Source organism: Pan paniscus, chromosome 7 (assembly GCF_029289425.2).
Source record: "Pan paniscus chromosome 7, NHGRI_mPanPan1-v2.0_pri, whole genome shotgun sequence".
NCBI classification, from domain to species: Eukaryota; Metazoa; Chordata; class Mammalia; order Primates; family Hominidae; genus Pan; species Pan paniscus.
Window position 1 is genome coordinate 16,392,740 of NC_073256.2, and position 20,764 is coordinate 16,413,503.

At 47.1% G+C, this 20,764-nt stretch overlaps 1 protein-coding gene across 9 annotated transcripts in view; it reads left to right on the top strand.

Moving 5' to 3' along the window:
• Positions 1-20,764, top strand: part of DLGAP2 (DLG associated protein 2) — a 1,001,683-nt gene that overhangs the window by 972,238 nt on the left and 8,681 nt on the right. For all 9 annotated transcript variants that reach the window (XM_034965578.3, XM_034965581.3, XM_034965577.3 and 6 more), the window contains 2 exons: positions 12,979-13,070; positions 18,415-18,567. In XM_034965578.3, the coding sequence (XP_034821469.1) occupies positions 12,979-13,070; positions 18,415-18,567 (245 nt within the window). The remainder of the gene's footprint in view (positions 1-12,978; positions 13,071-18,414; positions 18,568-20,764) is intronic.

Here is a 20,764-nt window from a genome sequence, read left to right on the forward strand (position 1 = left end):
TGTCATTCCTCTACCAGAGTCTCCACCAAAGGTCTCACTCCTGGGTGGAATGGGAAGGCCGTGTCATTCCTCTACCAGAGTCTCCACCAAAGGTCTCACTCCTGGGTGGAATGGGAGGGCCGTGTCATTCCTCTACCAGTGTCACCACCAAAGGTCTCACTCCTGGGTGGAATGGGAAGGCCGTGCCATTCCTCTACCGGAGTCACCACCAAAGGTCTCACTCCTGGGTGGAATGGGAAGGCCGTGTCATTCCTCTACCGGAGTCACCACCAAAGGTCTCACTCCTGGGTGGAATGGGAGGGCCGTGTCATTCCTCTACCAGAGTCTCCACCAAAGGTCTCACTCCTGGGTGGAATGGGAAGGCCGTGTCATTCCTCTACCAGAATCTCCACCAAAGGTCTCACTCCTGGGTGGAATGGGAGGGCCGTGTCATTCCTCTACCAGAGTCACCGCCAAAGGTCTCACTCCTGGGTGGAATGGGAGGGCCGTGTCATTCCTCTACCAGTGTCACCACCAAAGGTCTCACTCCTGGGTGGAATGGGAGGGCCGTGTCATTCCTCTACCAGAATCTCCACCAAAGGTCTCACTCCTGGGTGGAATGGGAAGGCCGTGTCATTCCTCTACCAGAATCTCCACCAAAGGTCTCACTCCTGGGTGGAATGGGAAGGCCGTGTCATTCCTCTACCAGAATCTCCACCAAAGGTCTCACTCCTGGGTGGAATGGGAAGGCCGTGTCATTCCTCTACCAGAATCTCCACCAAAGGTCTCACTCCTGGGTGGAATGGGAAGGCCGTGTCATTCCTCTACCAGAGTCATCGTCAAAGGTCTCACTCCTGGGTGGAATGGGAAGGCCGTGTCATTCCTCTACCAGAATCTCCACCAAAGGTCTCACTCCTGGGTGGAATGGGAGGGCCGTGTCATTCCTCTACCGGAGTCTCCACCAAAGGTCTCACTCCTGGGTGGAATGGGAGGGCCGTGTCATTCCTCTACCAGAATCTCCACCAAAGGTCTCACTCCTGGGTGGAATGGGAGGGCCGTGTCATTCCTCTACCGGAGTCACCACCAAAGGTCTCACTCCTGGGTGGAATGGGAGGGCCGTGTCATTCCTCTACCAGAATCTCCACCAAAGGTCTCACTCCTGGGTGGAATGGGAGGGCCGTGTCATTCTTCTACCAGTGTCACCAGGGCAGATCTGTCCCAGTCCCTTTGGTACTCACCTATGCCTCTGCTTCTCCACATGGAAGGGGACAGCCCCTTATTCTCTGCCTTTCTCCCGTCTGCCTAGAGAAACCTACCGTCAAGACCGTTCAGGCCAGGCACAGTGGCTCACGCCTGTAATTCCAGCACTTTAGGAGGCTGAGGCGGGTGGATCACCTGAGGTCAGGAGTTACAGATCAGCCTGGCCAACATGGTAAAGCCCCATATCTGCTAAAAATACAAATTAGCCGGGCGTGGTGGCAGGTACCTGTAATCCTAGCTATTTGGGAGGCTGAGGCAGGAAAATCACTTGAACCTGGGAGGCAGAGGTTGCAGTGAGTCAAGATCATGCCATTGCACTCCAGCCTGGGCAACAGAATGAGACTCTGTCTCAAAAAAAAAAAAAAAAGAGTTCAGAAGCAGCACCCATTATAAATTGCTGTATTTGACTTCTAAGCTAATGCCACCTGTCTTTGTTTATAGACCAATTACATAATTGCACAATACCTACAACTAATGCTTATGTTTAACACAGTACAATTTCACAAAGCTATTTCTGAATGTCTTGACAAATTACGGTCTAAGTATTTTTCTTCTTCTGTGAATTTATTTGTACATTGACAAGATCATTATAAATGCTGAACTTCAAAAGGATAGCTGAGATCCTTGGGAATTTGTCCCTGACATTCCATTTCTAGATGGCTGTTTTAATTGGGCATTCACTAATCCTAGAAATAGAAGTGCAACAATGAAACTACATTGACTATGACTTACAGAGAATAGCGGCCCTGGAGCCTCGGCAGTCTGAGAAAATCACTGGCGTGCTGATTTTTTATTGTTAAAACTTAAGGTCTGAACCTATGAAGAAAGAAAGACATTGCCTTTAATTGACTAATCCTTTTCTTCCACATTTGTCTCTTAATCATCAAATCCCACCTATTCTTTACAGGAGGTGACATTGGACGCTGAATGTTGGGGAGATGTTGCCTTCCACGTGACCCACAGTCCCCGCAGCACGGCTGCATGGGGCTGGTGCAAGTCAGCATAGCCGTGTTCCGATCGTTCACACGGCGTTTGCATTTCTCATGGTTAGGGTACATTTAACAGAGTAACTTCACGATTTTGATATCTAAAAATCACTCATTTTCTGCAGCATCTTCCACCCTTGTTAGTATATGCCTCAACTTGGCCAAATTGTCTTAATTATAAAAGGGATTTATACTCTTTAGCACAAAGATAAAACACAGAAAAACTGCATTGCCTAAGTTGACGCCAAATTAAATTGCCAGCTCTGGTTTTGTGCATGCTGACAGGGTCAGCGTAGGGCTGGGGTGCCTTCCTTCCAGGATGAGAGCAGGTGATGAGACCTGCATGTCACTCAATCAAGCTGTGTTTTCTACACCATGTGGTTCCTCAAAAGAACACCTTTGAGGAGGAGGAGAGAGGAAAAAATTTAGGAGAGAGGAAAAAATTTACAAGAGGTCATGTTTGTCAGGGCTTAGCCCATAAAATGCCTATAAAATTGTATCCTATTATCATTTGAGTTTATCCCATTCGGGACACATTCAGAAAGTTGCAGTCTTCTTTGGAAGGTGTAAGAGATTGAGACATTAGCCATTACTGTGTTGATAACACAGAGACTACTTCTCCTGTCATCATTTTCCATGTTTAGTGCATACTTTCAATTTCATTTTTTCAAGGATTATCATTTTTGAAAAGATATCTTTTAAAAAAAAAATAGAATCCTCAGCTGGGCACAGTGGCTCACACCTATAATCCCAGCACTTTGTGAGGCTGAGGCAGGAGAATTGCTTGTGCCTAGGAGTTTTAGACCAGCCTGGACAACACAGTGAAAACTTGTCTCTACCAAAAAAAAAAATAATAATAATTAACATTTTAAAAAGTAGCCTGGTGTGGTGGCACATGCCTGTAGTCTCAGCTACTCAGGAGGCTAAGGTGGGAGGATTGCCTGAGCCCCAGAGGTGGAGGCTGCAGTGAGCCGAGATCCCACCATCACTCCAGAAGAAGACCCTGTCTCAAAAAATAAAGAAAGAAAGAATATCTAGACCAGTTCTCCCTGAACACATATGATATGTCAGGCCCTGTGCTGAATGCACTACAGACCTCATTAATGCTCATCCCAATGGACTAGGTGAGTAGTATTGTAAGCATTCTACAGATAAACTGGGGCTCTGAGAGATTAAGATCTTGCCCCAAATCACAGAATAGTAGCAGTGACCCGGGACTGGGAGTCACGGCCCTCTGATGTTGAAGGCTCTGCCTTTCCAGCAGTGATCTGGGACTGGCAGTCATAGCCCTCTGACATTGAAGGCTCTGCCTTTCCACCCTACAGTCCAAAGGCATCAAGTCAAGAAGTTCCCTTATGGGAAGCACCCCCTCCACTGCCTGCTTCCATGCTGGATGTGCATCCCATCCTTTCACCTGCTGTTTCAGACAAGGGTGTGTCCCATCCCTGACCCTTCACCTCATTCTGGTCCTCCACCACTGTGACCCACGTGTGGTCCACAGAGTCCCTCAGCTGCGAAGACAGAGGCCAAGGTTCTCCCACGTTAGCCATTGGAAAATAAGTGGCAGGAGCTGTAAGGAGGCAAATTATTTCTCAAACCAAGAATGAAAGTCCTTACAAAGGGCTTTAGTGCTGAGGCCCTGTCACGGTAAGTCCTGGTTTTCTGTCACTGGAGGCATTCCAGAATATTCTATAAATTATGCCATAAAAATACTACATACGAAATTGAATTTGATGATATATAGGGACCCAAATCAACAGTAAGATTCCAAAATCTTAGGATATATAGTATTTTTTTTTTTTGAGAGGGAGTCTTGCTCTTTCTCCCAGGCTGGAGTGCAATGGCACGATCTCAGCTCACTGCAACCTCAGCCTCCCGAGTTCAAGTGATTCTCCTGCCTCAGCCTCCCAAGTAGCTGGGACTACAGACATGCACCACAGCACCTGGCTAATTTTGTATTTTTAGTAGAGATGGAGTTTCACCATGTTGGCCAGGATGATCTTGAACTCCTGGCCTCAAGTGATCTGCCCACCTTGCCCTTGCAAAGTGCTAGGATTACAGGTATGAACCACCACGCCCAGCCAGGATATCTAGTATTTCAATGTCACTTACCTTATTATTAGGCATCTGAAAAACTATTTTTCTTCAGTAAGGTAGGGTGGAAAGTTAATTTTTGCTGACTCCAAATTATATTCCCCTAAACATATGTTTGGTTTTGTTGTGGGATTTTTGTTTTGTCTTGTTTTTTACCTTTTTTGAGCCATCAGGATCCTCCTCTGGACTCTCTCAGTGATGTCTGCATTCCATAGATATTTATTGATTACTTACGATGAAGCAAGCCACTCTCCGATAGACAAAAATGATGCAACAATGAGTAAGACATGGTAAAGGACCTAACTGATTACCTAACAGTGGGAGAAGACCAGGGGAAAACTATTCACAGGAAGTGGAAACTGTTTAGTGTCATAAGAGAAGTACAGATAAAGTACTTAAAAACTCAGAGGTCTCAGCAATGCTTCCACCTGGGAAGATTCTCAGAAGGCTTCCTGGAGAAGGCGGCACTGTGCTAGGCCTTGACACGCGGTTGGATTTGGTCAAGGTGGTGGATGGCGGTGATTGAAAAGGAGATTCAAGAGTCCACACAGAGGCAGAGAACTGGGGAACAGAGGCCCCTTTGTCTCCTTCCTCTGGAGGAAGATCTTCATGTCAGCACTGCCCTTCTTCCTGCCTGTGGGGAGGGTCTGCGCTACCTGACCTCACAGAGCCTTCTGTGGCCGGGCCATTCCCCATGCCCTAGGGGATGATGGAACTTGCCTAAAACTCCGCCCCTCTGCTGTCATTTGAGATTTTAGGCTCCTTCAATGAAGTGGTCACATTTGACATTTATCATCCACAGACAGTGCCTCACACATCGCCTGGCACAGAGTGCCAGACAACAGGAATGGGGAGGAAGAGAGGGAAGCAGGAGGATGGGCTGTCTTAGCAAACAGGATGCCACACTCCTGCTCACACCTTTATAAAAGCAGAACATCTAGACTCCCAGAGAATCACCTCGCCATCCTCAGTTATGGAGGCTGGGAGTAGCTTCAACACTTCCCATTCTATAGACATCCACTGAAATGATCCTGATTTTGCTTGTCTTTGCTCCACTATATATATATATATGTGTGTGTGTGTGTGTGTGTATGTGTATATATATACATATATATATATATATATATTTTTTTAAGACGAAGTCTCACTCTGACACCCAGGCTGGAGCGCAGTGGCGCGATCTCAGCTCACTGCAACCTCTGCCTCCCAAGTTCAAGCAATTCTCCTGCTTCAGCCTCCTGAGTAACTGGGATTACAGCTGAATGCCCCTACACCCGGCTAATTTTTAATCAGAAAATGTAACTGCATTACTATAAACTTTGAACACAAGGAACAGAGAATGGATGAACTTGATACTTTTTGTGATTTTCTTAATTTCTTAAATTGCCCAGATACCTTCATCTTTTTGTGGACAGATGTCAAAACACTTGTTATGCCCCTCATCTGTGTGTTTTGTCCATAAAACTAGCACAATATTCATCAAGTTCAGATACTTCCCTAAATGTTTAAAAGGTAAGATGATAACCTTAATTTCCAGTCCTAATTTTAGGAGCAGATACAGGGTTATTGGTTATGGTACTTTTTAAAATAAAGATTAAATTAAATGGCTTATGAGACTAAAACTCTGATCTCTGAATATTGAAATTTCCATTATATGAAGTAATTTTTGCCCAAAATATAATTTCATAACACAGTTCCCCGAACTGATTGAATGAATCTAGATTCAGTCATTCTTCTATGGTTAATAAAAACTATCGTGAACCCAAAGAAATGCTGGTCTGCATAAAGTCACATTAATGCAGGCTGCCTATTGTTAATAAAAGTACTTTCAAGACATTAAATCATTACTAATGTTTTAAGATTTTTGTATTATGTCAAACCAAATGGGTAAATACATAAAGGAAAAATCAAAAATTTGCATATTTTCTAAAACAAAAGAAATCCTTCCCAAGCTAAGACTTTATTGAATAATTCCATTGAGATGCAACTCTCATCAAGAACTCACCAAGGGAGCACATGTACACACAGGATCTTTCAAACGGTATCGGAAACTTCCTTGCCCCAAACGACTCCTCCCGAAGTAATGAATAACCTACACGTTCACCGGGTCAGATGCACATTCAAGGCAAACACTAATGCTGGGAGGAACATAGGGATTTGCTCACTAAGGTCTCCTTTTACAGCCAGAATGACCACAAGTCATATTAACACAAGAGCCGGGGTCAGATGTGTGACGTTGTATCTCCTGGGCCATCTTCCATGCTGAGACAAAATGGTCTGGATGGGGAGAAGCACCCCGGCAGGTGGCACTCGCACAGGCGTCAGCAGCTGACAAAGAGCCCAGAGAGACTCTGAGAATGAGCAGAACACATGCTCCGTGCAGGGCACGAGGATGACGTGGCCACAGAGAAACTGTGCCTGTGTCCATGGTTGGCCCAGGTGGTATCAGACCAACAGAGAAGATTGAGGAATCAGAAATACTGATGATGTTCTGAGCACAGCAGATGCCTGTTCACATATTGGCAGCTACCAGCCTTAGGGGTCAATGTATCACACAGCTTAACGGAACGTCCACTGCTTCCAGACCTTCTGGGAGATGCAGGTCATAGACTGTGTCCATTATGTGGATCAGACTAAGAGAATCAACCCACTGACCAGGCCTCTGCTAAGCACCTATGAAGATGTTGCCATACAACCCAACTAAATGGTCATGGGGAAATCAGACGATAAAAAGACATGGATGCTTGTCAGCACAGGAAAAGGAAACAGCAGAGTGAAAAGACAACTCACAGAATGGGAGAAAATGTCTGCAAACTGCCCATCTGACAAGGGACTAAGAACCAGAATATACAAGGAGCTCAAATAACAGAAAAAAAAATTCAAAAATGGGCAAAAGACCTGAATAGGCATTTCTCAAAAGAAGACATACAACGGGCCAACAGGTATGTGACAAAAGATTCACCACCACTAACCATCAGGAAAATGCAAATCAAAACCACGATGAGATGTCACCTCATCCCAGCTAGAATGGCTATTATCACAAAGACAAAAAACCAGCAAATGCTGTCATAGATGTGGAGTAAGGGGAAAGCTTGCACACTGCTGGTTGGAATATGAAGTAGCCACTGTGGAAAGCAGTATGGAGATTTCTCAAAAACTAGAAATAGAACCACCATGTGATCCAGCCATCGTCCTGCTGGGCATAGACCCAAACAAAAGGAAATTCATATGTCAAAGGGATTTCTGCACCCACATGTTTATTGCAGCATTATTCATGTTAGCCAAGATATGGAAGAGACCTAGGTTCCCATCAGTAGAAAAATGGATAAAGAAAATGTGGTAAGAAAGTAATGCGTGTGAATAATATTCACAGTGGAATATTATTCAGCCATAAAAAAGGAATTAAGTCTTGTCATTTGGAGCAACATGGATGGAATTGGAGGTTATTATGTTAAGTGAGATAAGCCAGGCACACAAAGATAAACACTGCGTAATCTCACTCAGATGTAGAGCTCGGCCGGGCGCAGTGGCTCATGCCTGTAATCCCAGCACTTTGGGAGGATAAGGCAGGCAGATCACCTGAGGTCAGGAGTTTGAGACCAGCCTGGCCAACATGGTGAAACCCTGTCTCAACTAAAAATACAAAAGTTAGCCAGGCATGGTGGCGCACGCCTGTAATCCCAATCCCAGCTACTCAGGAGGCTGAGACAGGAGAATCGCTTGAACCTGGGAGGCAGAGGTTGCAGTGAACCAAGATCACGCCACTGCACTCCAGCCTGGGCAACAAGAGGGAGACCCCATCCAAAAAAAAAGCAGAGCTCATGAAGGTGGAGAGTAGATTGGTGGTTACCGCAACAGGAGAGAGGAGGAAGAGAAGTTGATTCATACTAATGGGTACAAACATACAGTTAGGTGGAAGAAATAGGTTCTAGTATACAATAGTACAGTAAGAAAACATGGTTAATAATGTATCATGTATTTCAAACTAGCTAGAAGAACTGTAATGTTCCCAACACACACAGATAAATGTTTGAGGTGATGCACATCCCAGTCATCCTGATTTGATCTTAGCACACTGTAGATGTGTTCAAATATCATATGTGCCCCCAAGAATATGTACAACTGTGATAAATCCATTAAAAACACACAGAAACGTGCTCAAAAACATGAAAATGATGAGGCTCGAGATCTTGAAAGGAGATTTCTGGGAGCCGTAGCTTAGGCAGACCCCACTACAAAATTAGTTACAAGGGAATCTCAGGGGATCACAGAGGTTACAAATACTCAAATGATCATTTCCGACTCTCTGCAAATTTTATAAAAATCCATCTCAAATATTAGAACACCAGAATAGTGTGAATTATGTTACGTCATACCAAATTTAGATAGAATTGGAATTATAGAAAAAATAAAAGGGCCAAGTGTGTTAATCAAATTTCTTTGTACATGGAAGGCAAGGGTTCTAGCAGGTTCTTTGTGAATTTGCATTCTGATGAGAATTAGTCCTTAGTATAGCTCCTACAAGTGTCTAAACTATGGCAAAATTAGAGACATACAGTGGAAGAGAATAAATTGAATTTTCACTTCAACTTCTTTGCAATTATAGGAAGCTATTTACATTATAGGCATCAGATAGGATCATTCTCACTCACTGAACAGCAAAATTCTCCTACCATTAGCAGGCATGTCATTAGCTACACTTTTCGACATTCATTATCTCTCTCTAGCAATATTCAATTTATTCCCTTTATAATAACTCTCCACTACATTAAATCGATACCAAGATTTTGCCCATGTATTCATGTTGTGTTAAAGAGTATAAATTGAAGTACTTTGTATTAACAGTTCAGTTGAATTCCATTTTAAGGGGAATGTGAAAATTGGGAATTAAACTTCAAATTTTAAGAAACTGATTGACTTTTAAATTACAGTTTGAGGAAGCATAGAGTTGGCAAAATAAATTCATTTATTCATCCACTTCTATATATTTCTGCAGCAACGACTTACTTAAAATAGTCCCTTTAAATATCTTCATTAATTACCCAGGTTTTAGAATACAAAAGAAATAGAAATTCAACATTTCAAAAGCAAAGATGATTCCTCCCCTCGTCATCAGCGAGTCCAGGGCTGCAGAACACGTTCATTTTGGGGGCAGTGGAATGCACAGGAAGGATGAGGAGTTTTCACTGTCACCCCTTTCAAGAAACCACTCAAGCTCCACCGCCTCCAGCTGCTTCTCGACCGACCGCAGCGGCCCCTCCACTCCCCTCACCCCCAGACTCACCCCAACTCAGAGCCCTGCCAGCTCCATCCCATGCCATGTGGCCAGGGGCTCCTGGCTTCCTTCTCCAGTCCTCCCCTCCCTTCTCTGTTCCCAGGCTGGCTGGCCAATCAGATCCAAGGAAGAGCAGCCTGTCTTGAAGTGGATCTGTGAACGGCACAAGGCCCCGGTGTTAAGATGCCCGACAGACAACCTTCCATCCTTCTTTTCAAGACAGAAACAATGCCAAAGTGTTATCCGAGTTACTTGCTTTTCTTAAAAGTTATGCTTTTTTCATCTTTTTCATGCCCTAGAAGCAATGGAGAATTAGGTGATATTCAGGAACTATTGTCACCGTCGTGGGGGTGACAGTGGCCCTGGGCCTACAAGGTGGTCGCAGGTAAAGGCCTCAGGAAGAGAGAACACAGGACAACACTTACTGCCGTCTCCACGGAACAGGGAGGGAGCTGTGGGTTATACTCTTCTTTCCCATTTTCTGCATGTGTGAAAGGTTTCATAATAAAACTTTGGGGAGCAAAACAATCTTCATTTTAGAAAAATAAGACAAGACAGAAAAATACGTTGTTAAGTCCTTTCTCCTACCCAGGAGAAAATCACTTTGAAGAACACATGGTACAGAATGCCAGACCTTCATGTTCTAAAAAATGAGGGAGGCACCGCACACACTGCTGTGTGGTTGACTTCTGGGTCACAGCGTGCCATAAGCCCTTTCAAATCAAGGTTATCTCTGCAACGTCATTTTCAACTGGCTCATAGCATTTTATTACATGAACATTAAGACCCTTTGTGCCCATGAAATGCGGTTCTTTTTCCCTAAAGTTGGGCTAAGGAGGAGACACTGCAGCACCCTGGCTTGGGCAGCAGGATGCCAGTTTCTGGATCGTGTGCAATGAATCTCACCAGTAACTGTCTCTAGGACTGACTAAGGAATGTTTGGGGGAAGAGCTGTTGTGGAAGAGGATTGGGTTCACTTCCCTGGACCTCGGTTACGACTTCTGGAAAGGCTGTCTAGGCTTCCACAGTCAGGTGTGCCCTGGGAGCCAGCAGGGGCATCTCCTAAACGTACAAAGAAACGGACTCTCTGGCCCCACCCGGACCCCGTGAGTCAGGCCATGCCCGGCACAAGATCCCCAGGTGAGGCACAGGTGGGTCTGCAAGGTCCCTTGAGCTCCAAGCACCTGCATGTGTCTAGGCGAAACCTCCAGCACATCGGTATTCCCTCGTGAAGTACGTAAAGCCACAGATGTAAGTGGGGACGGATCTCTCGCCTCTGCGTTCAAGGGGGCAAATCTCCAGGATAAATGCCCCCTTTTCCTACACCATTTTACACCAGCCTTGGAGAGTCAGCTTCCCATGGCTTCCTTCCAACGAAAGCAGGAGCAAGGGCTGGGCTAGTTAAACCACAGCACTTTCAGTTTTAGGGTGTGTCGTGTAGGTTAGTGATTTGTGCTCTGCAGAGACTCTCTAGGGAGAGCAAAAAGAGCAGGTGGAATCATCAGCTTGGCCAGAAGAAGCAGATGACGCCCCGTGAGCCAGCTCAGGAAAGACGGCCCCACCTTGAAGGGCCCACGCTGAAAGCCAGTGATGGGGAGACGTGGTGTGAACTGAGAGGTGATGAGATGCATAGATCATCTGCCCCCTGACTGGTGGGCAGCCCTGGCCCCACGCGCTGACCCAGGCACAGAAAAGCCACATACGTGTACTGGGCACACTCTATGGAAGAACGTTGAATTGTTGCTCCTGCAAATAATACCCAGCAGAGATCAGTGGGCCCAGGGTGCACTGGTAAGAAATGGGTTCCAGTCGATTCCTGTGTGGTTTTGAGGATCGTGGTGAGCTAGGATCTACCAAAGCAGCTATTTACAAAGTGGTGACCATGCTGACAGCAGACTCAAGAGAGGGGGTGGGGCCGGGTGCGGGGGCTCACGCCTGTAATCCCAGCATCACGCCTGTAATCCTTGGCCTTGGGAGGCCAGGGCGGGCTGATCACCGGAGGTCAGGAGTTCGAGCCCAGCCTGACCAACATGGTGAAACGCTGTCTCTACTAAAAATACAAAAATTAGCCAGGCTTGGTGGCAAGCGCCTGTAATCCCAGCTACTCGGGAGGCTGAGGCAGGAGAATCACTTGAATTCAGGAGGTGGAGGCTGCAGTGAGCCAAGATGACGCCACTGCAGTCCAGCCTAGGTGACAGAGCGAGACTCCATCTCAAAAAAATAAATAAAAAAAAAACAAAATAAACACACACACATACAGTATATTCTTTTAAAAAACTTTACAGCCAGGCACGGTGGCTCACGCCTGTAATCCCAGCTTTTTGGGAGGCTGAGATAGGTGGATCACCTGAGGTCGGGAGTTCGAGACCAGCCTGACCAACATGGAAAAACCCCATCTATACTAAAAATACAAAATTAGCCAGGCAGGGTGGCATGCACCTGGAATCCCAGCTACTCCGGAGGCTGAGGCCAGAAAATTGCTTGAACCTGGGAGGTGGAGGTTGCAGTGAGCCAGGATTGCGCCACTGCACTCCAGCCTGGGCAATAAAGGGAGACCCTATCCCAAAAAAAAAAAAAAATTAGTATTTGATTAACCAAATAAAGTCATTGCAATTAGGAACCATTTGTAGATTAATTCTTCCTACTAAACTGTGGCCTGCTGACTCATAGCACACTCAGAAATGTAGCGTTAGCATTACACATATACTGGGTACATGGATTGGTGAGTTTAGTAGCTGTGAGCATATTCAGTAACTTGTGACCCTTTTACCATCTCCAGGAGGGAAGCCACATCTTCTTAGCTGCTACGACCTTCCTGTGAGGCCTCTGTCCACGCAGCCTCTTCCTACGTAACACACACCTCACAGCACTGCCAGGAGATAACTGCCCACAGTTCATTAGAAATTATTTAATTGAATCCAATGAGAGAACCCATATGGATGTGTTTTTTCTAAAAATGAAGGAATTCACATCTAAAAGAGTTCACTAACACGTCAGAGTCCATAAAAATAGGAAGAACTTGATGTTGCTTTCACTCACACGTGTTCTTGTGTCTTCCAGCTCATCCAAACAGCAGCACTGAAATAATCTCGATGCCAAAATAAGGAAAACTCCCTGAGGTATAGGCCGCCTTTCTAAACTAAGTTTCTCCCAGTACCCAAGGAGAATGTCCTCACAGTGACATCTGGTCATCTCTGGATTTCCTTCATGAGTTGGGGACGAGCACACTGAGGCACGACTCACCAGCGAACACGCTCGGCACGACGAAGTCGTCAGTTTTCATCTCCAGTGGGACTCGCTCCCTTGGTGTGATGTTTCTGCTTTTGTGTAATCGACCCAGTTTTGAAGCTGTTGTTTTTTTGTTTTTGTTTTTGTTTTAAACAGTTCTCGGTAAAATCAGGAGTGCTGTTGGGAGTGCCCAGCTTCTCATGTCCCAGAAATTCCAGCAGTTTTATTGGCTTTGCCAACAGAATATGGTAAGTGAATCCTCAGTGAACCCCTATTCCCTGTAACCAAGCTAATGGGCACCATTCCACAGATTCTCATTGTTTTCTTCCTTGTCAAAGAGTTCCCATCAGTATGCGGAATATCATGTGCACTTACTACAGAAGAGGCTTCCCGCCCTGGGGACAGAGACCATACGGCCCTGGTTTAAACACGGTACCGAGGCAGGGAGGCGGATACGGCCCTGGTTTAAACACGTTACCGAGGCAGGGAGGCGGATACGGCCCTGGTTTAAACACGTTACCGAGGCAGGGAGGCGGATACGGCCCCGGTTTAAACGTGGTACTGAGGCAGGGAGGCGGATACGGCCCTGGTTTAAACACGGTACCGAGGCAGGGAGGCAGATACGGCCCTGGTTTAAACGCGATACCGAGGCAGGGAGGCGGATACGGCCCTGGTTTAAACACGGTACCGAGGCAGGGAGGCGGATACGGCCCTGGTTTAAACACGTTACGGAGGCAGGGAGGCGGATACGGCCCTGGTTTAAACGTGGTACCGAGGCAGGGAGGCGGATACGGCCCTGGTTTAAACGCAGTACCGAGGCAGGGAGGCGGATACGGCCCTGGTTTAAACGTGGTACCGAGGCAGGGAGGCGGATACGGCCCTGGTTTAAACACGGTACCGAGGCAGGGAGGCGGATACGGCCCTGGTTTAAACGCAGTACCGAGGCAGGGAGGCGGATACGGCCCTGGTTTAAACGCAGTACCGAGGCAGGGAGGTGGATATGGCCCTGGTTTAAGCAGTAGCAAGGCAGGGAGGCTGCAAGGGGGAGTGGGGGACAGGAAGAGGGGGGCTGCAGCAGCACGGGGTGACACTGTGTCTTTGCAACTGGATGCCCCACCAGAGCATCTTAGAAGAGGAGAAACCACGGAAATTTCTATTACGGCTAATGTCACAAATGAGAAAATGATCTAAGGTGCCTGGAAATAAAAATACATAAACAACTACAATAAAGAGATTAAGAAGAGATTTTGCAAATAATTTAGCCTTTGTATTTTATAGTCGGTAGTGAAACGAATATACCATGAACTAGATGATTAATACAGTTGACGTTAAACTTGGTTATTCCTGACAAGCAAACAAAAAGAAAAACCACATATATATTTACATATACTTACATATATACATGTTAATATATACTTATATATGCTTATATATAAATATATATACACATATTAATATATAAATATATATTTGCTATTTCTGGCAGAGCAGAAAAGCTCATATATACATCTCATATATATTAGATGTATACAAGATTATAATCATATGCATCTATATGTTTATATATACACCTATATATAAACATATATAGGTGTATTTATATATAAACATATATATTAACATGTATATGAAATTTTACTTATGTATCCTTATATATACATGCTAAACATTAACATATAACAAATATATAATATATTAACTATATATTTTATATATACAAATATATAGTATATATAAAATACATAGTATGTGTGTAGGCAAATATATAGTATATATAAAACATATGTAAGTTTACATGGTAATATATTTTATATATACATTTGCCTACACACATACATACATATACATTCTATACATACTGTATATCTAAGTTTACATATACATGTTAATATATTTTATATATACTATATATTTGCCTACACACATACATGTATACTTTTCCTTAGCTGACTAAAGTATTCACTATTTTGAGAAATAGTAAATAATATTTATGCTACTTAATAAGTTGTTTTATAATACATACATCGATTTCTTTTCAGACCAAACATTTTCAGTCAAATGCAAATAGGTCTCCTCTAGGCCTCACGTAGCAACGGTGCCAGGTGTTTTGATGATGTTTTCCTTGGCTTTTTCACGTGCAAGGAGACATAAGAATATTCTTACACATCAAAGGATGCACAAGCAAGCCAGAGTTGCCATCTCATGTCTTTTCATTAGGATCATTAAAAAGTATGCCTTCTCTAATACTTTCCAATCAACCCCACTGAAGTTCACGGCGATTTTAAAGAGTTACCAACACATCACTCTGACAAAGTTATAATCATCATTTAAAAGGGGGAAATAGAAAGGTCTTGAGTGCCTCGAAAGAAGCTCATAACTGTGTAAACACTGAGCTGCCATGTCACCTGTGAACGTTCTTGCCTCCTCCATAGTATCTATTTGATTATTACCTTTAAAGGAATTGATTCGGGCCACTGACGAACTCTGTGTAACATTATGCAGACTCGGGTGAGCCTAGGCAGGCACTGTCTTTAGGAATGCTCCTCCAAAGCTTCCCACACACAGCCCAAGGTGCATATTCAGACCTGCTAAATGTTCCTTTCTGCTCTGCCAGAAATAGCTAATATTTGGCTTAAAATTGTTCATCCTAATATTTGTTATGCCTTTTGAGTTTTAAAATAGCTGGCTTGGCTACATCCTTTTCTTTCAGCTTCTATTCAGGATTAGTAGAAAAACACTTGGACACGTTTGGGGTGGAAGAGTGGTACAGGGAGGGGTGGTGCCTGAGACAGGCCTGGCAGGAGAGGAGTGTTGACTTGTTAAGAGATGCTTTGCTCATCGAAGCCAAATGGTCCGCAGCGCAAAGTAGCACCGCTGTCTGCTGGAAGTTGTTTGTAGGTAACTAAGCTTTAAGTCAAAGAGCGACCCTAGAAAATGTCAGAACCCCAGCCTGAGATTGAGGACTGACCACAGGGAGCGGAGCCTTTCGGGACGGACCGCGGGGGACAGAGCCTCTCAGGGTCGGGATGTGCAGGTGGCTTGTGACACAAGCAGAAGGCACATAATACCAGAAATAACTTAACCTCAAAGCGTGCGGCCTGATTGCTGTGCTTGTGGGACCAGCAGTTTGGTGTCCCCAGAAACTTAGTCTCATTCACACCCACTGAGCCTGCCTCTGAATTTTAACTCCATCCAACCCCAGGGGGTGTGTGCCTGAGCAGGTGCCGGCGCACAGAGAGCTGCCCCAGGCCACACGGGGCACCGAAGTTCCTATCCAATGGACGCCGGATGCCAGAGCCACAGAGCTGTGTGAATTTAAAAGACGGCAATTTCACAAGGAAAGAGGCCCTGCATGAGTTTGCTGGGGGAAAGGGAATGGCATGGCACAACCATTGACTTTTTTTTTTTATTATAAACACCTTATCGTCTCTGAATGTTCAGTGGATTCAGGTGCAACCGCCTCCCCAACCAAAAGAGAACAGAAGACAAAACCAAATCCTGACCATGCCAGGCTGTGCCCGTCCGGCCCCAGCATGTGGTCTGGGTGAGCCCAAAGGACGGGTGTGTTGTTGCCGAGGAGAGGAGGGGGGCACGGGAAGGCGATGCCTGCTCTCAGGCAGCCTCTGCCACAGTGGCCGGCCATGTTCCTCCTTCATCCCCCGGGAGATGTGACCAGGACCACCCAGCTGTGGGCGAGGCAGGAGAAGCCACTCCGCTTCCCCCACACCAACAGGCACAGCCGTGCCCGGCCCTACAGGAAGAGGGGCACAGCCATGCCCGGCCCTACAGAAAGAGGGGCACAGCCATGACCGGCCCTACAGAAAGAGGGGGCACAGCCATGCCCGGCCCTACAGAAAGAGGGGCACAGCCATGACCGGCCCTACAGAAAGAGGGGGCACAGCCATGCCCGGCCCTACAGAAAGAGGGGCACAGCCATGACCGGCCCTACAGAAAGAGGGGGCACAGCCATGCCCGGCCCTACAGAAAGAGGGGGCACAGCCATGACCGGCCCTACAGAAAGAGGGGGCACAGCCATGCCCGGCCCTACAGAAAGAGGGGGCACAGCCATGCCCGGCACTACAGAAAGAGGGGCACAGCTGTGCCCAGCCCTACAGAAAGAGGGGATGTTCTTAGGTTGGCAAAGACTTCTGGAAGCCAGGTAGGAACCACCCCTACAGCCTCTGAGCAGCCTCCCCTGCTGCTTCTCACCTGGCCTGGCCTGCCCTGAGGCTGCAGCTCCTGGCATCCCTCGACTGACTTCGGTGCAGAACGTGGCCTCCTTGCCAGGCACTTTAGTTGTCCCCACCCACAGAGGCTGAGTTCGGGCTCCCAGCCTGTGGCCAGGGCCGCCCTCCTGGGGAGCTCCTCAAGTGCCTGGTGGGGCTTTGAGTGGCCAAGGCTGCCCTCGTGTGGCTGCAGAGAAGAACGGGCTCAGCCGCGCGGAGGGCAGCTGGGGACCCCAGGTCCTGGCTCTGGGTGAGGAATCGCAGAGCTGTCCGTTCAGCATGCTCTTCACTGAGCACGCCTCTGAGTGTGCACTGCTGAAACCATAAGCAAATCCAGTTGAATGTTGACCCACCAGAACCTCCTCTGACTCTGTTAAATCCCCACTGAATCAAGGGAGCCACACCTGGAAAAATCATTCAGATTTCAATGTAGGGAGCAAGCCGGGCACGGTGGCTCACCCTGTAATCCCAGCACTTTGGGAAGCTGAGGCAAGAGGGTTGCTTGAGCCCAGGAGTTTGAGGCCACCCTGGGCAACACAGCCAGACCCCATTGCTACAAAATTAAAGAAATTAGCTGGGTGTAGTGACCTATGCCTGTGGTCCCAGCTACTTGGGAGGCTGAGCGGGCAGGATCCCTTGAGCCCAGGAGGTAGAGGCTGCAGTGAGCCATGATCACACCTGTGCTCCAGCCTGGGTGACAGAGAAAGACCCTGTCTCAAAAATAACATACATAAATGTAGGCAGCTGGTGGAAATCATGTATCTGTCAGGCACTGGGCAGAGAAACCAAGCACGTCTCTGGGCCACTCGGCCCAGGGCTGCAGCCCAGCAGTGTCACCTGTGCCTCCTAAGTGTGGGCGCCGGTTGGTGAGAGCATCCTGTTCCTTGGCGCATTACATTTGTAAGGTGTCATCACCGTAAGAACGAGAGCTAAGAGCCGTCAGAGAACAAGCAGGTATAGGATGGGCTCCAAGCTGGTTCCCCACTGCCACCACCAGGCCAATACCACGGCAGGCTCACGGAGCCCTGTCCCTTCCGAATCATCCACAGGTGACCAAAAACACAGGCTCCTACTGCTTTTATGAGCTGTGAAGCATTTAGAAACTCTCCCATCTGCCCCATTCCCAGCATTTTCAACGTGGAACAATGAACAGCTGTGCTACGTGTTTTTAAGCCGACAGCAAATACTTGTGCTAAAGTAAACTGTCATAGAAGCATGGCCTTCCCAAATATCTGCCTCAGGGTGGAATTAGCCAGGCTTCTCCCTAGTCCGCCTCTTGAAAGCCATGTGTGGGGAGGAGTGGCCTCCCCAGCCCTGTGCCCGCAGGAGACTCTCCTGGCTCTGAACACCCTGTGTGTGTCCCCAGGACCCCAGCGCCATGCCGAGGCCGACGTCGCAGGACCTGGCCGGCTACTGGGACATGCTGCAGCTCTCCATTGAGGACGTCAGCATGAAGTTCGACGAGCTGCAGCGGCTGCGGCTCAACGACTGGAAGATGATGGAGTCCCCGGAAAGAAAGGTAAGGGCATCCGTGCAGGGCCGGCTCCCAGCAAACCCCCTTTCCCACTGCACTAACGACCTGCTCCAGATAGAGCATGACAACGGGGTTCTCAGTCTTTTGCTGGCAACACACGAGCAAATTTCCCTCTATGTATGTGTGCACATGTGTATACGCACGTGTGTGTGTGTGTGCATGTGCCGAAAATGGGGCAGAATTGAAGCCTTGTGCATGGGTGGTAAATAATAGGGTCTCCCCTGCTCTGTCTCTTCTATATAAGCCTTTCAGAGAGACACTAGCCAAGATCACAAGCAAACCTGCAGCCTCATTCCTGACAGGGGTCTCACCTATGAATTATCTTTATCAAACTTGTTCTCATTGTGTAAATATTAAGCTGGCTTCCCACAGGGAAAGTTTTAGGCCTGGTTATGGACTATCTCCTATTCAATATACCTTCTAGTATGGCCACTATAGGCAAGGCGACATTTTATACCTTATTGAACCGTTTGATGAATTAATCTTCCTGTAGATCCATCAGCCTCAACCCTTAAAATAGGCTGAAATTTGCCATTAAATCTGAACCCTGGCATTTCACTTCTTCCATGATGCTGTCATCAGAAGAACTAGTAGATAGTTCTGAGTTAGCAGCAAAGACATAGATTTCCTCACACGTTTTAAAGACGTCCTGAGGAACCATAAATGGATTTTTCTAGACAAATGTTATTAATTAAAATGATAAAGAAAATCAAGTCAGCATCCTTTGGGGAAGTGGTGTTTGGTATCCAGCAAGGATGCACACCTGGGTCATGAGAACGAGAGCCAGATCTAGTCGTCCTCATCATCGGCTCCTCCCAGAAGGTGCCCTGGCCACTAGTGGAGTTCCAGGCCAGATGCAATGGATCCACAGGTTCCCTCTCATCCCAGACGACAGGGGAGTGAGGTGGGAGTGCACAGGGTCCACGTAAGCCATGCGTGGGACAGGTCCACATAAGCCATGCATGGGACTAGGCAGGTCCACTTAAACCATGTGTGGGACAGGTCCACATAAGCCATGTGTGGGACTAGGCAGGTCCGCGTAAGCCATGCATGGGACAGGTCCACGTAAGCCATGCGTGGGACTAGGCAGGTCCACGTAAGCCACGCATGGGACAGGTCCATGTAAGCCCTGCATGGGACTAGACAGGTCCAAGTAAGCCATGCGTGGGACAGGTCCATGTAAGCCCTGCATGGGACTAGACAGGTCCAAGTAAGCCATGCGTGGGACAGGTCCATGTAAGCCCTGCATGGGACTAGACAGGTCCAAGTAAGCCATGCGTGGGACAGGTCAGTGTAAGCCATGCATGGGACTAGGCAGGTCCACATAAGCCATGCATGGGACAGGTCCACATAAGCCATGTGTGGGACTAGACAAGTCCAAGTAAGCCATGTTTGGGACAGGTCTGTGTAAGCCATGCATGGGACTAGGCAGGTCCACATAAGCCATGCAGGGGACAGGTCCACGTAAGCCATGTGTGGGACTAGGCAGGTCTGCGTAAGCCATGCATGGGACTAGACAGGTCCCAGTAAGCCATGCATGGGACTAGGCAGGTCTGCATAAGCCATGCATGGGACAGGTCCACGTAAGCCATGCATGGGACTAGGCAGGTCCACCTAAGCCATGCATAGGACAGGTCCACATAACCCATGTGTGGGACTAGACAGGTCCGTGTAAGCCACGGTTTGGATCTGAGGTGAAGGAGATGATCAGTGATGCTGATCTGAGGATCTGCATCAGATCAGTGGATCTGAGGGAGAAGGCTGTTCAAACAGAACATACTGAAGTTAGCCCAGGTGCGCACGATGGTTCCGTCTAGTCTCCATTCTTTGGTCATTGAGAGCGAACGTGAGCCCATCTACCCAAGCTGCGCATAGAGTATGATTCTCAAAATGGAAACGTCTTTGGGAGGCCAAGGTGGGTGGATCACGAGGTCAGGATATCAAGACCATCCTGGCTAACACGGTGAAACCCCATCTCTACTAAAAATACACAAAATTAGCCGGGCACAGTGGATCACGCCTGTAATCCCAGCACTTCGGGAGGCCTAGGCAGGTGGATCATGAGGTCAGGAGATCAAGATCATACTGGCTAACACGGTGAAACCCTGTCTCTATTAAAAATACAAAAAAAAAAATTAGCCAGGCGTGGTGGTGGGCGCCTATAGTCCCAGCTACTCAGGAG